General features: G+C 36.9%; 1 protein-coding gene and 1 pseudogene across 1 annotated transcript in view; one reads left to right on the plus strand and one right to left on the minus strand.

Annotated features, from left to right (window-relative positions):
* Positions 1-7,608, plus strand: part of LOC139123887 (DNA ligase 1-like) — a 122,969-nt gene extending 115,361 nt beyond the window's left edge. Inside the window, exons 10-11 of the mRNA XM_070690038.1 lie at positions 4,256-4,601; positions 7,321-7,608. Of these exons, the coding sequence (XP_070546139.1) occupies positions 4,256-4,497 (242 nt within the window). The 3' untranslated portion in view covers positions 4,498-4,601; positions 7,321-7,608. The remainder of the gene's footprint in view (positions 1-4,255; positions 4,602-7,320) is intronic.
* LOC139123704 (ubiquitin-conjugating enzyme E2 Z-like) overlaps positions 1-20,092 on the minus strand; it is a 585,434-nt pseudogene that overhangs the window by 211,322 nt on the left and 354,020 nt on the right.

The raw sequence follows: 20,092 nt of genomic DNA on the forward strand, positions 1-20,092 counted from the left end.
AATGCTAGGTTATTTGCTGAAGGAGCTGCTGGCAGAGTGTGAACTCAACCTACTGGACTTGCTAGGTGAATGCCATTTCAGAGTATGAAATTACCTTCTTGTCAATTTGACAAATTTGAATACTTGTTCAAATTTCACAACTTTGTGAACTTGTCATTAAAGTTATGTGATCATTTCAATTATGAATAGTGTTCTTTGAATTGATCAATGAGGGAACTCAGTATGAACTAGAATTTTCATGTAAGAATAATTTTAAGAAATGCGCAACCATTTGCCGTGTGTTATAACACTAATTGAACACAGTGAAGACCATGGCATGGATAAAAACAATAAATATCTTTTGAAATAAATTGGGACCCCCATATTTTGATGTAGGACTCCCATTTTCTAACACCAGGGGTCCCAGGGACTCTCAAAAGTAAAAAGTGATGTAAAACCCTGCAGTGTTCCGTTAGTAAAAATAGATAACTGTAATATGTTCTGGCGGTCACTTGTTTTTTTAGCTCCCATAGCCATATGTATATATGGCAATGGAAGCTATTCTTATAGGCTAGGGAAATGTCTGTATGTATGTATGTCTGTATGTCTGTATGTCTGTATGTCTGTGTGTCTGTATGTCTGTATGTCTGTATGTCTGTATGTCTGTCCGTCAACATCAAAAACTCCAAAACCGCTGTACATTTCATCTTGATATTTGGTGTGTACATGGATGATGGGCTGTAGATGAGATTTTGTTCAAATGAAGTTGTCATTTCCAAAATATGCAAATAAGTGAAAAAATGTAAAAACAGTCAAAATTGAAAAAACTCAAGAACCACTGAGCAGATTACATGAAAAATTAGCATGTAAGTACTTTGGGCTGACATGAAATGATTGTGCACATCTTGGGTCAGTATCTTGGACTTGCTATTTTTCATGAATTTTTTTGTAATTTTCTCCCATTTTTGGTCAAAAAATCTCCTGCTCTGAAACCACAAGTCCGATTGATTTGAAACTTGGTATGGAAGTGCATAGGAGTGACCTTTCCCAAATTTGGGCAAATCGTGGTGAAATTTGCATATTTTTAGTTACACGTCCATAGACTCCCATGTATAAGGCAGATCTCCATAGACTCCCATGTATAAGGCCACGAAAAATAAAAATTTAGTTTCTCACTTATTCATATTGCAAAAAGGATGCAGTGACACAATTTTTAGTCCCCACGGATGAAGTCCAGTGAGCTTATAGATTGGGTCATGTCCGTCTGTTCGTCCATCCGTGAGTCCATCCGTTCACGCATATATCTCAGATATTTTGACAAAATGTCATGTGACCTTGATGACCTTTGATCTCAAATATACATATTTGTCCATAACTCAGTAACCACAAGTGCTACAGCCTTCATGTATGGTATGATGGGACACCTTATGACGCCACATATTGTACCTCATTAATTATGCACATATCTAATTTTGAGCGAGCCAATAGAGCTAGAGGTCTGATTTTTGGTATATAGGGATAACTTAGCAAAACAATTTTTTTTGACAAAATGTCACGTGACCTCGGTGACCTTTGACCTCAAATATACATATTTGTCCATAACTCAGTAACCACAAGTGCTACAGCCTTCATGTATGGTATGATGGGACACCTTATGACGCCACATATTGTACCTCATTAATTATGTGCATATCTAATTTTGAGTGAGCCAATAGAGCTAGAGGTCTGATTTTTGGTATATAGGGATAACTTAGCAAAACAATTTTTTTTTACAAAATGTCACGTGACCTCGGTGACCTTTGACCTCAAATATACATATTTGTCCATAACTCAGTAACCACAAGTGCTACAGCCTTCATGTATGGTATGATGGGACACCTTATGACGCCACATATTGTACCTCATTAATTATGCACATATCTAATTTTGAGCGAGCCAATACAGCTAGAGGTCTGATTTTTGGTATATAGGGATAACTTAGCAATACAATTTTTTTGACAAAATGTCACGTGACCTCGGTGACCTTTGACCTCAAATATACATATTTGTCCATAACTCAGTAACCACAAGTGCTACACCCTTCATATATGGTATGATGGGACAGCTTATGACGCCACATATTGTACCTCATTAATTATGCGCATATCTAATTTTGAGCGAGCCAATAGAGCTAGAGGTCTGATTTTCGGTATATAGGGATAACTTAGCAAAACAATTTTTTGACAAAATGTCACGTGACCTCGGTGACCTTTGACCTCAAATATACATATTTTTCCATAACTCGGTAACCACAAGTGCTACACCCTTCATGTTTGGTATGATTGGACACCTTATGACGCCACATACTGTACCTCAATAATTATGCACATATCTCATTCTGAGCGAGCCAATAGAGCTGGATGTCTGATTTTTGGTATATAGGGATAACTATAGGAGAGAAATATTTTGACCAAATGTCATGTGACCTCGATGACCTTTTACCTAAAATATATGTTTATGTCAATAAATAAGTAACCACAAGTGCTATGTCCTTTGTATTTAGTAGGATGGGAGACCTTATGACAACACACGCTTTACCTCATTAATTATGTACACATCTAATTCTGGGCAAGCGAATAGAGCTAGAGATCTGATTTTTTGGCATATAGGGATTAATAGGAATATAATTTTTTTTTTCAAAATGTCATGTGACCTCGATGACCTTTGACCTTGATTATACATATATATGCATATTTCAGTAACCACAAGTTCTATACCCTCCAATTTTGATAGGATATTAGACCTTAAGATGTCACATCTTGTACCTCATTTATAATGCGCATATGTATTTCTTGGCTGGCCAATACTGCTAGAGGTCTGTCTTTTTTCCCGATTTAGAACCATAACTTAGACATGCCTCATGTGTTTCAAATTGGGAACAACGACATAGACCTATGTGCCCATAGACTCAACATATACACTCCAGTGATACTTCTTAATGACCACATTTTCCTGCCCCATCAAGACTAATACTCCTATTACAAGTGGGGACTGTGTCATTGTAAATGACTTTGTTGAGATAATGGTTGTATCACAGTATTCGATATATCTAATTCTGTATTTTTCCATTTTATATTCTGAATAATTACATTAAACATATTTCACTGTCTCCAGTACATTCATTTAAGTATTTTCACTTCATGCACTTTATCCCTTTCACACATGTTCAAATATCTGACCAGAGAACAAACACTAAATAGTCCAGGATGGGAGCTACAGTGTCATTGACGCTATTTTTATTCTCTTACCACACCAGCTGTAATCTGAAATGTGTCTGCTGCTTAAACGGGAAGTTCACCAAGGATGGTTTTTACATATGTGCTAGCTTTGTGGTCACTTACCCTGGAAAAGCTATTTTCGCCATTTATAACTCGCAAGATTTTTTACAAAAACCGATAGAAATAGTACAGGAAGTTGCCCATGTAATTTAAATCATGGGAAAAAATCGCCAAGCTTGGAGCTTGCATCATGTGATATGGAAGGGACCATTTTCCCATGGGTATGGCATTGTCCACTCACCCATGTTTAAACCAGGCTGTGCGTATATACATACTTTTGCTTATACTGAGTATCCTTGCATAAACGATGATTCACTTATAATAAACTGTCTACTATCAGATTTTGTGTTGCTGTGTACTACTGTGCTACTTTGAGTGGACAATGTGGGGGCAATACTCGTCCTGAGATGGTCCCTTCCATATCACATCATGCAAGCTCCAAGCTTGGAGCTTTTTTCCCATGATTCAAATTACATGGGCAACTTCCTGTACTATTTTTATCGTTTTTTTTGTAAAAAATCTTGCGAGTTATAAATGGTGAAAACAGTTTATCCTTGGTAAATGACCACAGAGCTACCACATACCGGTATGTAAAAATCATCCTTGGTGAACACCCCTTTAATAGGCCTAATTTCTTAATTTTGGCGGCATCTCTTGTACAGCATCCTGTTGTTTGTGTAAGATAAAAAACCCATGCGTTCTGTGCACACAATGTGTGCATACCAGACATTGAATTGGGAAGGAACCCTGCATAAGCCCTGTAATTAAAGAGAAAAAAGGTATAATCTGTATAATGTAAGAGCAATAACAGAATCAATAATTAGACTATGGTTCCCTTTTCTCATTATTTTGTTTCTGTCACTGTTTTTGCCATTCAGCTACTAGATTCAGTTGCACAGCTAAAAATGATGATCAACATATATTTTGAAATGCATGTTTCCGTTTATTTCCTTCTAAAGGTGTAGAGAAGACTGAGGAAACTGTTGATGTAGAAAAAGTGAAAAGCCTCCAGGATGACAGTTCAATTATGCAACCCATTAAAGAGAGTGCTGTAACTGGTGGAGTGCCGAGGAGTACAGTTGAAGCTGTTACTAATATATCTTCAAAGGCAGAAAAACAGGACCTGTGCCTGGTATTGGACAGAAACCTGAAGTGGTCAGCACGGAAGACTCTGGTTTGCAGAAGAAGACAAAGGACTTAGATGTGTGGAAGAGTGATCATGGCTCCAAGGTGTCTGAAGATACAGCAGATTCTGATATTTCTAAGAAGTATGCAAAGTCTGAAACGTCAAGATATGATGAAAGAGTAAGGAAACAACTTTTTTATCACTCAATAGGTTAAAGATTGGTCCTTTCATTCAGCTTGTTTCATTCAGCAGTAAATGTAATTCCCCAAAACATCTTCAGACTGTATGCTCTAGTTTTAATACTTTGTGTGTCCAATGTGTCTTTTCCATTAAATTTACTGAACTCTATGGCCTTTCGTAGAATATTTCTGTAAAATATGTATATTTTCCTATAACTGTCATATGTACGCATATTTTTTTCCAACTCATTAAGTACAACAACTGATCAAGGACTATATATGTGTAAAGCCCACACACAATATGTAATGAGCACAATAGCCAAGAAGTATGATAGCGATGTACTCAAGAATACAACAGGTACCGCAGGTCGACGAATTGATGAAATCAAATCTGCTTATAAGTTGAACATCAAACATCAAAGCACATTCCAATCAAATGATAAGTAATTATCAATCTTAAGATTGAACATGGAATTATGGAATTTCAACTTGAAAGCATGCATGCATGAGTATGTATGAGCAACCAATGTTGCATCGACGGTTGGTTTGATGGCTGCTACGTCCAAACTGTCTTTCTGGAATGCCAAATTCAGTTTGGTAACAATGGGGATAACATCCATAAGGAACCATGTGATGGCAACAAACTTGTATTGGATAATTTGTTGATACAGTCCAACCCCTTTCGGGTCTTTATGCATGACGCATTGACCGAAGTAGATCACCAATGCGTGCAACGATTGGTACACCATTTTGTAGGGAGTCATAAAAGGCAAACCAACTCACTTCGTGGATATCCTTGATTTTGAGTTTGGGGCTATTTAGAATTTGTTTATATATTTTTTTAAATTTTGAAGATCGTAGGAGAATGTTTAAAACAAAACAAAATAGTGAGAATGTCCTTGAATTCCTTCAAGTAAGTGACAGTCCCAGCTGCTTGGCTGGTGCAGAACACCAATCTATGAGTTACGCAGTGGATATTCAGGGGAAAGGGCTTGATCTCCCTGAGTTTCACGCCGACACAATTGCTTCTGCCAACTATCACTTATGACCGTCACTTCCTTGACCCATCATTTTATTTTTGTCGAGTTGTTTAAGTTTTAATGCCTTCAGTAATTTTGAGGTAATTGTGGCCGCATTTTTTTCAGTGATGTGAAAGTTGCCGAGAAAGTGAGACACACTGCAAGTCAAAGGTATACTTTTGTTACTATCCTGATGTTGACAACAAGTCGCCCAGTCACAGAAATATCTACTTCGTCAGTTAGGATGCGATGCATATCAGCATTCTGAATTTGTTTCGATAACTTTTTTATGAAAATACCGCAACTTGTATTCTGTAATCTTCGGCTCTTGCTGACGACTGGCTGGTAAGTTGCATTGGCACCAATACGGAGGTAGCCAATTTGTTCACAACCAGAGACTTCAAGCAACTTCAACAAAGATGCATATTTATCAGTAGCAAAAGTTTCTTTAGACAACCAATACATGGCTTTCAGAGCCTTTACTTATGATGGCATCTTGCTTTTGTGTGAGAACAGTTCAGATGGCTTTTTGTATATCCACACGCTTATACGTGTCTTTGACGGCCTCCAAATTGATTTTACTGTCTGCATGCCATTCCAATGTCGAGGTTTGATAATTACAACATCCATCCAGGCTTGTGAATGGGTTGGTTTACCGGTTTCCCTGCATATTTTGCACTTAATTCCAGCACCATCACTGGGTGCTTCAAGCCAATTTTTCCATTCAGGTCGATCGAGCCACGGCGCTTGGAACTTGCTTATTTTCAACCACTTGGCATTTTCAAACGTCACGCAATCGTCGTCAAGATCAGTGTTGATGTCTGATTTGTCTCCTACTGGATCTACTCCTTCACCAGCAACAGTTTCCGCGTTGATATTTAATCTTCTGTATTGACACTGGACTTGAAAAAAAAAGTGTTATGACTCTCTGTCTCACATTGGTATGATGTTCATACAACAGGCGTTTTCATGGAAATGAGAAAAATTTAAAATTTGCCAATTAAGATGATCTTTAATGATTTGTTCCCCCTCAAAAATAATGTCAAACACATACTGAAAACAACATTTTATCGCAACGCAATAATAGGGAATGCTCATTTCTTGGAAGAGCTTTTACATAATAGAATGTAGCAAAAATAGTCACATTGACTCCCCTGGGCCCGCAGCCATATCGCAGGTGGGTGTATCGTACATTGTGGTACTATTTTTTTTTCGAAACACATTGTCGCAATATTTTTTTACAAAACTAAGACGCTGGCTACAGATCACGTGTCAAGGCACTCCGTTCGAGTGTTCTGGACTGACATCATTTCAAGCGGTGCTGGTCGCCAGCGGATGCCACAAAATCAACACAGGGTGAATCACCCTGTCACCCCCTCTAGTTGAAACACTGCCTCTCATCTCAGTATTCAGTGTGTAAGTGCACCCAGGAATGAAGATGTGACTTTGTACACATTATTATGTTAGTGTTAAAAGTATGCAAATGAAATAAACAAGGCAGAATCCTGCAACTTGCTTAAACTCAGTAACTACAGGCCAGATTGAGTTTAAACTTGGTATTATGATTCCTTTAGGTAACGTAATGAAAATTTGTCCAGTGAACTTGAATGTTTGTATATTTAGTGGAATTTTTCCTATTTTTGGTCAAAAAAATCTTCTCTGAGAATGCTTATTTATTTTCTTTAAAACTTTGTATGCAGCTTCCTTTGGATGACTTGAGTCTGGTTGGTTCAGGCACTGTGGATGAGAGTGTGACTGACCAAAAACAGACAGAACTTGGAGTCACTAAATCAGAGCAAAGTACAACAGCGACAACAACAGAAAGAACAAGGGAAAATACAAAGGTGGCAGAAAGTAACAAAGCTGTGACCAAGGTTCATGATACTGTTGGCTATATTGCTAGGGTTACAGATGGCAAAGAAGTTACGGCAATGGAAGGTCCGATGACTAGGGAGTTGACTTCAAGAGATTCAAAATTAACAGGAACCAAGGACACCAAAGATATTTTTTCCAGAGTACAGCGACAGATAAAGACATTGGTGGGAAGATGGAAGGAAGGGTATTTCTGAGGCTTTTGGTTCATCAATAGACACAAGGGACTCTAAAGTCAAGGAAAAAAAGGTAAGGAAGCAGCTGTCCATCATTCACAAAATATCACACAAGGGGAGAACCATTTGATTTTTTTTTTGGGGGGGGGGGGTATGGAGGAAATGGGTATGGGAGCAAATTTTTTTTTCCTGTCACAGTGACAGCAATTTTTTTTTCTACTGTCAGAGCTGCATCAATTTTTTTTCAAATGGAGTAGCAATGCAATTTTTTTTTCTTTGTCATCAAGTTTGTGCACTGCTAAAAATATTTTTCTTACAAGAAATTTTTTCTTAATATGAGATAAATTTTCTTGAAATAAGAAAAATTGTAACAACGTTTTCTAGCAAGATCTTATTTGGCATTAAGCTGAACAAGTAATAAGTGAATTTTTCTTGATTTGAGAAAAATATTCTTGATACTAGAAAAATATTCTCAATATAAGTTTTATTAAGAAATTGTTAGTCATTTTATTTTGCTAACAAGATAAAATTTCTTATATTAAGGAAATCATTATCTAGATTTATGATCATGCTAACCATTCAAGCAAGATCATAATAAGTATTGAGCTGACTAGTTGAGAATATTTTTCTGGATTCAAGAAAAATATTCTCAATGTAAGTTTTATCAAGAAATTTTTGGTGTTCAATTCTGATAACAAGATATAATTTCTTACATCAACCCTTTTAGGGTCATTGTAAACTTTTGACACCTACCACAAAACAGCCTGCTTATTATCTGCTATAATAATAATAAAGTATGTATGATAATTTTACGTAATTTTGACAAAAGTCTAAAATCATTGTGTGCCAAAAAAGGAAAACAGTGTCAATTGAAAATAAAAGAAAATATGAAAAATTTTGCTTAAAAATTTAGGCAGTAAAAACATGGTAGTCAAAGGATTAAGAAAATCAATATCTAGATTTAGGATCATGTTAACCATTCTAGCAAGATCATGTTTGGTATTGAGCTGACAATTAATGGGAATATTTTTCTTGATTGAAGAAAAATATTCCCAACGGTTTTATCAAGAAATTGCAAGGTGTTTGATGTTGCAAACAAGAAAATTATAATATTGAGAGAAAGTCAAAATATACATTTAAGATCATGTTAACCATTTTTTTTGGAAAGTTAAAACTCTGCAAGATCTTTGAAAAGTCTGCTCGAACAGTTGCACTTAATCATTTATTGTATTGGGGTCATGGGTGATCTAACGGGATATTTTCTATTGAAAGTTTGTGTATGTTCCATGAAAACCCCTGTCAAAATATATTGAGTAAAAGTATTTTTTATAGAAAAGCACACCAGAATGAATTATGTGTAAATCAAAATTACACAAATAATGCAAACATTTAGTTTACTCAACACTGTTGCAGTAGGCTAATATTTTATTTCTTTAATCAGTTACCTTATTTTTTGCCAAAAAGCTTAATTTTAAGCAATCAGAGTTTTTACTGACTTTTTCAGTGTTCATTCTGGGATGTATTAAAACCACTGTGGGCCCCTACTCTTGTCCCAAAGTGGGCCATCATCAACACACATGTAAAACCCTTGAATTTTCTGCAGAAAATACAATAGTCATACTGGAGATAGGGCCCCTGTAACCCAACCAAGCATACTGTAACGTGTGATAAATTATTGATACATGTATGTCGGACCTGAACAACTGTACAAATTGCTAATCTGTGATTTTGACTGTGGAAATAATCATGATCAAAGCTTACCGCACCGGTAGGATTTTTCCGAGAGTGATCCCCAATTTCCACGCATCGACAATTACTCATACCATGGAGGTAGCTGCTACCTCCATGCTCATACACTGCAGTACAAGACTCTGGAGAGTTACCCGTACGACCGCAGGTCCGTTGAGTTGCCGTGTAGGCCCAATATACATAGCCTTTCTCTCTATGTATACTACACGGCAACTCGATGGACCTGTGTGTACGACCTACATAAAGTGATGGATACATCAACTTTTAAACAGAACTTTGCGATCATTGGTTCTCACCAAAGGGTTTTACACAGCGGTGTTGTTCTATGCATAGAACTGGCTACTCTGGAAAAAGGCAAACGAGATAGCTTAGTGTCCGACCTAAAATGTTGCTCTTCAAAACGATCGGATCATCCGGCCTAGCATGGATGCTTTCCTTGCAGTGTTCAACGTTTCGTTTGTACTGATGGTTGACGTTGCAAATGCTTCGATTTAAGGGACTGCCCGATCGTCTTTTTCTAAAACGGGTTCATCAACTATACACATAATGGCGAGTGGCGACTAGCTTTTCGCCACTACGTAGCGGCTTGTGCCGCTGTTCACATTCATCGGCCGTGCCACATGCGTATAGCTCAAATACACCGTTGCCCCTACATCAGTCCTTTCTACCCAGCTTCCTATGTACCACCGTATATTCAGTACTGGGTATTGAATTACAAAGGTCGATGGGTAACTGAATCGTTTTATATGTCACACTATGACTGAGGTGATGACCGTCGGACGGCCGAAGCTACACGAACGTATGAACTACAATTCACATGAACTCACCGTGTGATTGACCCGTTACCGTTCACACACAATGTTGCGCCTTTACTGGCGCATTGAACATTGAAATGACGGCCATTCGAGATTTAATTGCGCAATGGCGCGTCCTAGAATATATTCTCATATCACAGGACTTTGATTTCGAATCGCAATGAATGGACAAAGCTCTAAAACCACGCTGAAAACATTTGTATTGGTTTACGCATTAGGGGTGGACCATTTGATATCCTGGGGGGGGGGGCTTGGAAGATTGGTGGAGAGCCATTATTTTTTTTCCCACCTGCTTCACCATGAATTATTTTTTTTCTACAGGGCATATGCTGGCAACTTTTTTTTTCACTTTCCTTCTTCGAGATATATTTTTTTTTCACCAAATTTCGGTGCAATGTTTATTTGATTGGTTTTTCACACCCAGTAACAAGATGCTGTTCTATCGCACACAGACTATATTCAAGAAACTAAATAAAGATATGTAAATACATGTACATTTTTGATTCACTTTACAAAAACATATTTGTAAAATCATGTACACTTATGGCATTTACTTGTCAGTGTTGTCCTTACATTGAAAGTTGTCCTTACATTGAAAGAAAGTAGACGGGTGGACATGCGAGGGAGCGAAGCGACTGTGTGGCGAGTGAGCGTAGCGAACAAGGGGGGAGAGCGCGCGAGAGGGGGTGTCCCCCCTCTCGCAAGGCGAAAAATGAAATTTTGGAGTGGAAATGGTTTTCTCTGGTGGCATCTGAGGTGACATTTACAGACTGAAACAGTACTTTTGTTGTGTGTCTTAGACGTGGCTCACATACAACAAAACAAACAAACATGATTTTGTTTTGTTTGTATTATTTATGACACACTTATGGTTTATTTGCAGTGAAGATGTAACATTAATCTTAAATCACCTGCTGTCTGCTCATTTCATTGCCCATTTCCCATTCTTCATTACCACATAGTAGTTTCCCCAAAACCATCAAACTCATTCAATTCTAATCAAAACACATTCGCTTTTGTTAAGAAAAACATTGGTAAGATAATTCACTTTAACAGTGTTCGCATTTACGAATAAAACATGCGTATATAGAAAACTCATAACAATGAAAAAATGTGTAGAGAGTCGATCCAATGCGTAATAATATTACGCATTGGATTGAGTCTCTACGCATTTTTTCATTGTTATGAGTTTTCTATACGCAAACGATAATAGTAAAATGTTTGCAGGCTGTCTCTCTTCTTGTGGTATTTTGACAAAATCCATACATTCAGATTTACACATTTCTGGAAAACACTGGTGAGCAATTTCAATTTCAGCATACTTCCTCTAATCAGAAGGTCATGTATACTGTACAATTGTTCATATTCAGTTATTGTTCCTCAAGCTTGAAATGGTTTATGCTTTATAAAACTCCAGAGCTACTGCTTGATTTTTATTGATGCTGCAGTGTGCATCGAACAATTGCCAAGATTTTTTTTTTTCCGGAGTCGCAATGGTCCATAATTTTTTTCCATCAGCCACTTAAAGCCAGATTTTTTTTTTCGAGCAACTCCACCTGGCATCTTTTTTTTTCCCCCAAATCTTCCAAGCCCCCCCCAGGATATCAAATGGTCACCCCTTACGGTTGTAAGTGACAGCCCCAGCCATGCAATTTATGACCTCTGACCTTTTTTTATCTGCGCGCGCCTGTTCACTTCACAAGCTGCTGGCCTGGCTGACTGCATGCAGGCAGTCGTCTGATAAAAAACTATCTCGAAATTACATTTTTTGAATGAGAATGTCCTTGGATTTCTTCCACCATTTAAAGGAACGAACACTTCCTTCGGATAAGACTTATTCCAGCGAAGATGAATCGATCAGACCGAGCTAGTGACGTGAGTCAACACACCATCTACATGGGGTAACCCCGGGCCCGTGACAGTATGTACGGAGTACGCTAATCAAAGCCGTGATCGAGAACCAGCTGAAGCCCTGGAACCGGCCTCTTAGAAGAACGTCGCTAGCTCGTATTTTTTTTGGTCCAAAGACCAGATTTCGAATCGCAATGAATGGACAAGTTGAAGAGTAATATTGCGACGAAGAGGACAATTGAAAAAACATCACAGGTCGCGCAGCAGTTGTCTGTCTATCGGGACTATAGTATGGCCGCTGTCACTGGTAAACTGTCTACGGCAATATTCACGAGAAAAAAACTACTTAAGGTCAACGACAAGAGGACTGGCAGTAAAAATACGGTAAGAAATTGACTAAACTTTCAGCAATATTTCATGTTTGACGTCGTGATAGTTTCTTCAACACGAGTATTACCTGTATGACGACTGACAAATCGTGAGATCTTTCTTGTTCGATCTTTTCATCACTGAGTTTTCAATTTAAAGGAAAATATTTGATACGAAGTTTGGCCATTTTATTGTATCGAACGTCATTTTTACGAAATATAAAACTTTTTTTTTTTTTCAAAAATTGCGCACGTCCTTGGTTTTGCCGATCTGCAATCAATGGCTTCGCGCCGGCGCCAAATTTTTTATTACTTCTGCAACATTGTTGCAATTTATCAAAGTTTGTCAATTGTACTTTGCATCGGTAGGTACTAGGTAGTGACAGTCCTCAATGTCAACGCTATGGACGCTTCAAAAATGACATAAATTCGTGTTTTTTAAAGCTATTGTGAATATATGACACATTTCAGTTACCCAGATCATTAAAGGAACTGCTTTAGCTCTAATTCGTGTACTTTGTCTTGTGAAAAATTGTGTGCTATGCTCCTTGTTGTTCAGTTGCTGTCTTTTTTTTATTTCATCAGTATTGACAACTTTGGCATGTTGTGGATGTATACCATCACTGAATGGCTGTCATTGTATAGAATCCTGCAAGAGAAGGAGCTTGACGGTAGGAACATATAGCCATAGGACTTTGGAAAGTTTTATAGGAAATTGCAGTTTCAAGGCCAGGTTGGTTTGATGCCATACAAGTAAGGAGCCACACAATGTGTGTGATGATCCACAAATCGAAAACCCTAGAAACATTGACCAGTGTACCACACAACATTTTGTATAAAATTAACAGTCATAAGAAACAGTTTCATAGTGATGTACATGTACAGTATTGAGCTATTATGATCATGATGGCTGGGGTACATAGAAATTTTTGTTAAATTGAAGTGTTCATTATTATGAACAACGAACATCATATCACTCTTAAGAGTCACCTTTTACGTTTGCTCTCCATTCTACGTTGTGTCTGATTTACCGTGCAAAACTCTTGGGGGACACTGTTTACGTTCGTTATAACTGATGGTTTGTAATATTGGAGTTCGTTATAGTGAGGGTTGACTGTAATGTTCCCAGAAATCAGATTTTTAGCTCCACTGTCAGTGACGTGGAGCTTATCAAATAGCTTATCAAAATAGCTTATCAAAATTTTCCGTCGGCATCTGTCGTCCGTCAACAGTTGCCTTCTTCTCTAAAACCGCAAGTCAGATTGCTTTGAAATTTTATATGCAGTTCACTTTGGGTGACCTCACTTAAGTTTGTTCAAATCTTCGTGAAATTTGCATATTTGTATTTTGGAGGCATTTTTAGCTTTTTTTGGTAAAAAAATCTTCTTCTCTGAAACTGCTTGTCCGATTGCTTTTAAATTTGATCTGCAGTTTACTTAGAGTGACTTCAGTGAGATTTGTTCAAATTGTGGTGAAATTTGCATATTTGTATTTTTAAGGCAATTTTGGTCGTTTTTAGTAAAACAATCTTTAAAAATCTTCTACTTCAAAACTACCAGTTAGATAGCTTTGATATTTGGTACATAGGTCCCAAGGGATGATCTATTTCAGAATTGTTCAAATTGTGCAGAAATTTGCAAATTTGCATTTTTAAGGCAATTTTTGCCATTTTTGGTCAAAAAATGTGTTTCTCAAAAAGAACTGGACTGATAGTTTTGAAATTTGGTATACAGGTTTCTATGGATGAACTAAGTAATATATACTGAATTTCTGATAAAATCTGTATTTTGTATTTTGTATTTGAGAAAATCAATAGTGCCATCTAGAACTACTAGTCAAGTGGTGATACTGGGTACCCAGATCTGGTAAGCATACCCTACTAGCATGCTGCAACTCATGATTGAACTAAAGTAACAAGGTTATAGTACAATTACTCAACTTGCTGTCAAAATACCGGGTGGAAGTCGTGAATACTGTCTCTCATCATCAGAGTGTAACATTTGTCATATTTGGCTGTAAGATTGCCACATCTACCACAGAACGTCTTAAATATCTAGCCGACCTGCTTTGTGAAAAATCCCCGTTTCAAAAGCTTTAAGACTAAAAAGCTGTCTCTCACTTGAAAGTCACACCGATAAACTCTACAGTATCTCAGGAATTGTGAAATCCATACACCATGCACAAGTTGGAAAATTACTGGTCAAATACAGAAATGATTTCAAAATTGAAATTGGTCCTTTTGTCATACAGCTAAATGTGCAACATATTTTGTGTAAACGGCATACATAACAATTTAGGTTAATTGCATGATTTCATCAGTCCCATGCAGGTCTTATGAGAGACAGCTGAATCCCTTGATTCAGAACTGTAATAAGCTGCTCTGAACCTCCGCACAATTACTTTGTCACTTTAGTTCAACTTGATGTGTGCAGTATGCTTCCAGGGAAGGCTTACCAAGTCAGGACAACCATTACCACCACTGCAATTGACAAGTGGTTGGAGATTGTACTATTGGTTTGGTCAGTGGGTGTTGTTGTATTTTGTTCCTGGAAATTTCATTTGCCTTGAATGATAATGATTGTTGGGATTGATTTAATGTCAGATTCCAACGAAAACCAATTATTCCCTTTCATCGGGTAGAATTTCACAATAACAATCATCAGTATAACAAACACTTGGTTATTTAGAAAGTAAAATTTGTCTCTTGAGAATTTTGCATTGTAAATCAAATACCCTGAAGAAACAATTGCAAACATATAGGTTTCAATGGACATGTAATGATAATGAAATCTCCAAAGTAACTATGTTCTGTGATGTGCTCGGGGGTTGTTAAACTTCAACGCAAAGAGTAGTATAGCATTTCAGAATTAATACCTAAAAGTATTGGATACAGGGAATCAGAATACTGAAAAAATATCAAAACTTGTTTATAGAAATAAGCATAACTAAAATTAAGTTGCCCTATAGACTGAACTGTTCAATTTGTATACAAACTGAACAAGTCAATGCAGTTGAATAGTGAAACCACTAAATACAATATTCATGAAATTTTTCAATTCCATTTTGGATAATTTTTGAGTCATGCATGTGCTACTGCTTGGTTTGCTTTTATAAAAGAACGAATTCTTCATTTATATTGACTCCAGCTGTATCTTTTTCTATTTTTTCAGTATTGTTTTTCTGTATATCAATTACAGTTTCTGATCCTAGTCCATTTTATCATGCTTGAATGCCCATTATTACGATTGTCAACACAGCCTGTAGATGTGAAATGGCCAAATGAATACCAGTTTGGACTTGAATAGAAACAATACCAATGTCATAGACCCTTGAGCCAGAAGGACGATGAATTGTGAAACTTCCTTTGAAATGACATCTGCTGTAATCTGGTGAATTTGTATATTTTGCTGATTTATCAGCAGAGTTAAATATGTTGCAACAGAACATCCAGTACATGTAACAAACATTGAAGTGGTAAATTTGACTCTATATTGGTTGTATTTATTTTACAAGCACAGGAAAGACACTACTAGGGTTGTCCGATTGCCCGGGGCAAGTGAAAGTCGCGTTCGGGCAAGTGAACCTCCGATGCCACTTGCCCGACGGGACAAGTGAAAAAAAATAATACCTAGAAATCGAATTCACGAGAGCGATTTTCTGGTGAGGGAACACGGACTTAAACAACAAAAATTTTCATGTATGTCATTGTGAACATTTCCATAAGATTTTTCATAAAATTGCATGAAGAGTTGATGAAAAGAATCATGAAATCGCTTTCAATAAAATGCAGTTCAAACAATACCACCGGTTAAATACCGTACGCTGATTTTGCATATGAAAAAGCTGTTCAGCTGGTGGAGCGTACGTTCACCAAAGTTCATTGCATTGACTGTGAGGTTACGGTGTCTCACAATATGTTGATACGGTAAAAAAAACATACAGCGGTTTTTGTGCTTTGTATGAACGTTTATAATGATGTAAAAATAAAGTCCAGTGGTGAAAAATCACCACAAAAAAGGGAGTTTTACTAAAACGTACTCTTCAATGTTAACTTGTTAAGTGACAGTGAGTGGCATCGTGGCAAGACCGCATGCAATGAAAGTCATGAGCAAGCTTAGGTGTCAACGGGTACAGTCTTTGAATTTTCTATGAACACTGACTTAATTTTCAGGTCAATAAGCTAAAAGTTACTTGTCCGTGGCGACCAACCTCTCTGTTTGTGAATTTTCCCATTCTAAAATGACTGTCAAGAAGCAATTGGAGCGAGTTTGACATCGAGAAATTCATCTTTCAAGACACATAGAAAACCACCGACGCCTTAGGTTGTTGGTTTAAATTATATTTAGTCTGCGCATGAGCATTAAAAAGACCACCTAGGTTATTAGAAAAACATAGGATACTGGTATAGTGCAATGGTAATCCAAATTCATAGGGCTTGTGTATGATGTCAGCGCAGTAAAAACATGACAAAGAAGTACATTATTTTTCAGAAGCTTCAAAACATTCCTTTATAGCTACAGATTTTTTTCTTTATAAGTTAAAACTTTTAACTGCAAAAATACTTTGAAGGTACAATTAAAATGGCTGTTATTATTTGTACATTAAGACCTAAGAAAGTAAACATACAACATATGAACTGTTAGAATTTTTTCTATGAATATGAAAGCCCCACTAGCTGTAAATCTTGAAATTTGTTGACCTAAAAAGGCTTCCTATTTTTTGCTCACGTGTTCACACACGTGAGCATATGGTTTTAGCCATGTCTGTCTGTCTGTGTGTCTGTGTGTGTGTGTGTGTCCGTGTGTCCGTGTGTCTGTATCCCCATTATCTCAAAAACGGCTGAACGTATTTCAGTCAAATTTGGTAGACATCTTCAGAATTCAAATGGCTAGAACTGAAAGGGTTTTGTGGGCGTGGCTTGCATATTAATGAAGTTATCACAGTTTTAATTTTTGTGATACATGGTAGTCTATGGCAAGCATGATGACCATGGTTTCTGGACATCTCGACCCCTAACCAACTCGACCCCAGTCAACTCGACCCGCTACCAACCTAACCCTGGTTAGACCTTATAGCCTTGCTCCTTCATGCCAAATATCAAAGTCACAGGTCTTGCCAATTTTGAGAAGAAGATTTTTAAAGTATTATTTTTCTGATTTTTCTATGACCTTTGACCTCCCCTATACCTATGCAGCTAAGCTATGGCAATGGCTTATTCTGGCCTATGTTAAAGTCCAAGACAGCCAGCGTCTATTGGACAATGGCCAGTAGGGGACCAAATTGCTCTCCACAATTTTGGGGATTCCACTTGACCTTTGACCTTGGCATCTTCCTGCAACTCATTTATTATGTGCATTTCTAATTCTGAGCTAGCCAATAGAGCTAGAGGTCTGATTTTTGGTATATAGGGATAACTTAGCAATACATTTTTTTGACAAAATGTCATGTGACCCCGATGACCTTTGACCTCAAATATACATATATGGCCATAACTAAGTAACCACAAGTGCTACACCCTTCATATTTGGTATGATGGGAGACCTTATGACATCACATCCTGTACCTCATTAATTATGCGCATATCTAATTCTGAGCCAGCCAATAGAGCTAGAGGTCAGATTTTTGATATATAGGTATAACTTAGCAACACAATTTTTTTAACAAAATGTCATGTGACCTCAGTGACCTTTGACCTAAATATACATATATGGCCATAACTAAGTAACCACAAGTGCTACACCCTTCATATTTGGTATGATGGGAGACCTTATGACATCACATCCTGTACCTCATTAATTATGCGCATATCTAATTTTGAGCCAGTCAATAGAGCTAGAGGTCTGATTTTTGGTATAAAGGGATAACTATAGCATAGAAATTTTTTGACAAAATGTCATGTGACCCCGATGACCTTTGACCTCAAATATACATATATGGCCATAACTAAGTAACCACAGTGCTGACACCCCTTCCATTTGGTATGATGGGAGACCTTATGACATCACATCCTGTACCTCATTAATTATGTGCATATCTAATTCTGAGCCAGCCAATAGAGCTAGAGGTCTGATTTTTGGTATATAGGTATAACTTTGCAATACAATTTTTTTGACAAAATGTCATGTGACCCCGATGACCTTTAACCTCAAATATACATATATGGCTATAACTAAGTACCCAAGTGCTACACCCTTCATATTTGGTATGATGGGAGACCTCATGACATTATTATTTATGTGCATATCTAATTCTGAGCCAGCCAATAGAGCTGAGGTCTGATTTTTGGTATATAGGGATAACTTAGCAATACAATTTAACTTGATTTTAGTCATTGAACCTTGCTATATACATCAAAGATACTGTGATATAACATTATTGAAAGTCAAAAGACATTTTTACTTCAGCCAATTCCTAATTTACATATTAAATGAATTTTCATACTTAGGGATATTCATCTGAATTGACTTGATCAAAATTGATGTAACTTGCTATGTACATTTCAGACACTGTAATACAATATTATCATTAAGCATTTTCTCTTCAGCCAATTCCTAATTTGCATGTTTAATGAACTTTCCTAATTAGAGATATATATCTGAATTGACTTGACCAAAGTTGACAAAACTTGCCACATATATTGCAGATACCATGATACAACATTATTGACAATCATTAAGCATTTTTACTTAAGTCAATTCCTAATTTACATATTTAATGAACTTTGCTTATTAGGGATATATACTGGGATTTACTTGATCAAAGTTGGCAAAACATGACAACATTGATGATTATACCTGGTTAAAACAATATCGAAAGTCATTTCACATTTTCATGTCAGCTAATTTACAATTTGCATATTGATGTAATGAGCTTTCACAGCTCGGCATATATGGCTTGAAGGACTTGGCCAACGGTAATTACACTTGCTATATAATATGGTGATACAATGACAGCAGTCAAAGAATATTTTTATTTCAGCTAATTACATATTTGTATACTTCATGACCTTTGAGAATTAATCGGCGGTGATTATTGTTCATTATGTTGATCATAATACTTTCAATGAAGTTGCAAACATGTGGCAAAGGTTCAAATTTACACATAACTGTATGAAACACGTGAGCATTTTCAGTTCATATCTGTTTCGGTACCTTCGTTAAATTCTACCCATTAATAGGATATATCTTTTGCAGCTTTACAAAACTTCTTTAGTGAAAAATTGGACAAGTAATTTACATTTTTAACCATTATTTTGATTTCCCACCATACTACAAAGAAAACAAAACATTTTTGTCCCAGTTGAAAACATTCAACACTATGCTTACATTGGACTACTCTGTTGTTTCCGTGAATATTCAAATGCATACCGGTATATGCACGGTGTACACTGTTTTTTGCTATATTTGCTTGGGTGCCATTTTACGTTTGGGCACACATTATTTTTCCTTGTTCAAAATTGCACATGCAGTCTCACTGGCGCGTTAACATACTTGTATTCCAACCCCTAAAAGAGCACATTCCCAAAATCTTGTTTTAAGTTCAGAAGTTAAAATCACATAAAGATGCTATATGATACTGCTAGTGGGCTTTGATAATTATTTAATATAAATGAGCCATCCAGCACTCTTAGAAGTGTGAGGA

Source organism: Ptychodera flava, assembly GCF_041260155.1.
Source record: "Ptychodera flava strain L36383 chromosome 23 unlocalized genomic scaffold, AS_Pfla_20210202 Scaffold_23__1_contigs__length_28996876_pilon, whole genome shotgun sequence".
Taxonomy (NCBI): Eukaryota; Metazoa; Hemichordata; class Enteropneusta; family Ptychoderidae; genus Ptychodera; species Ptychodera flava.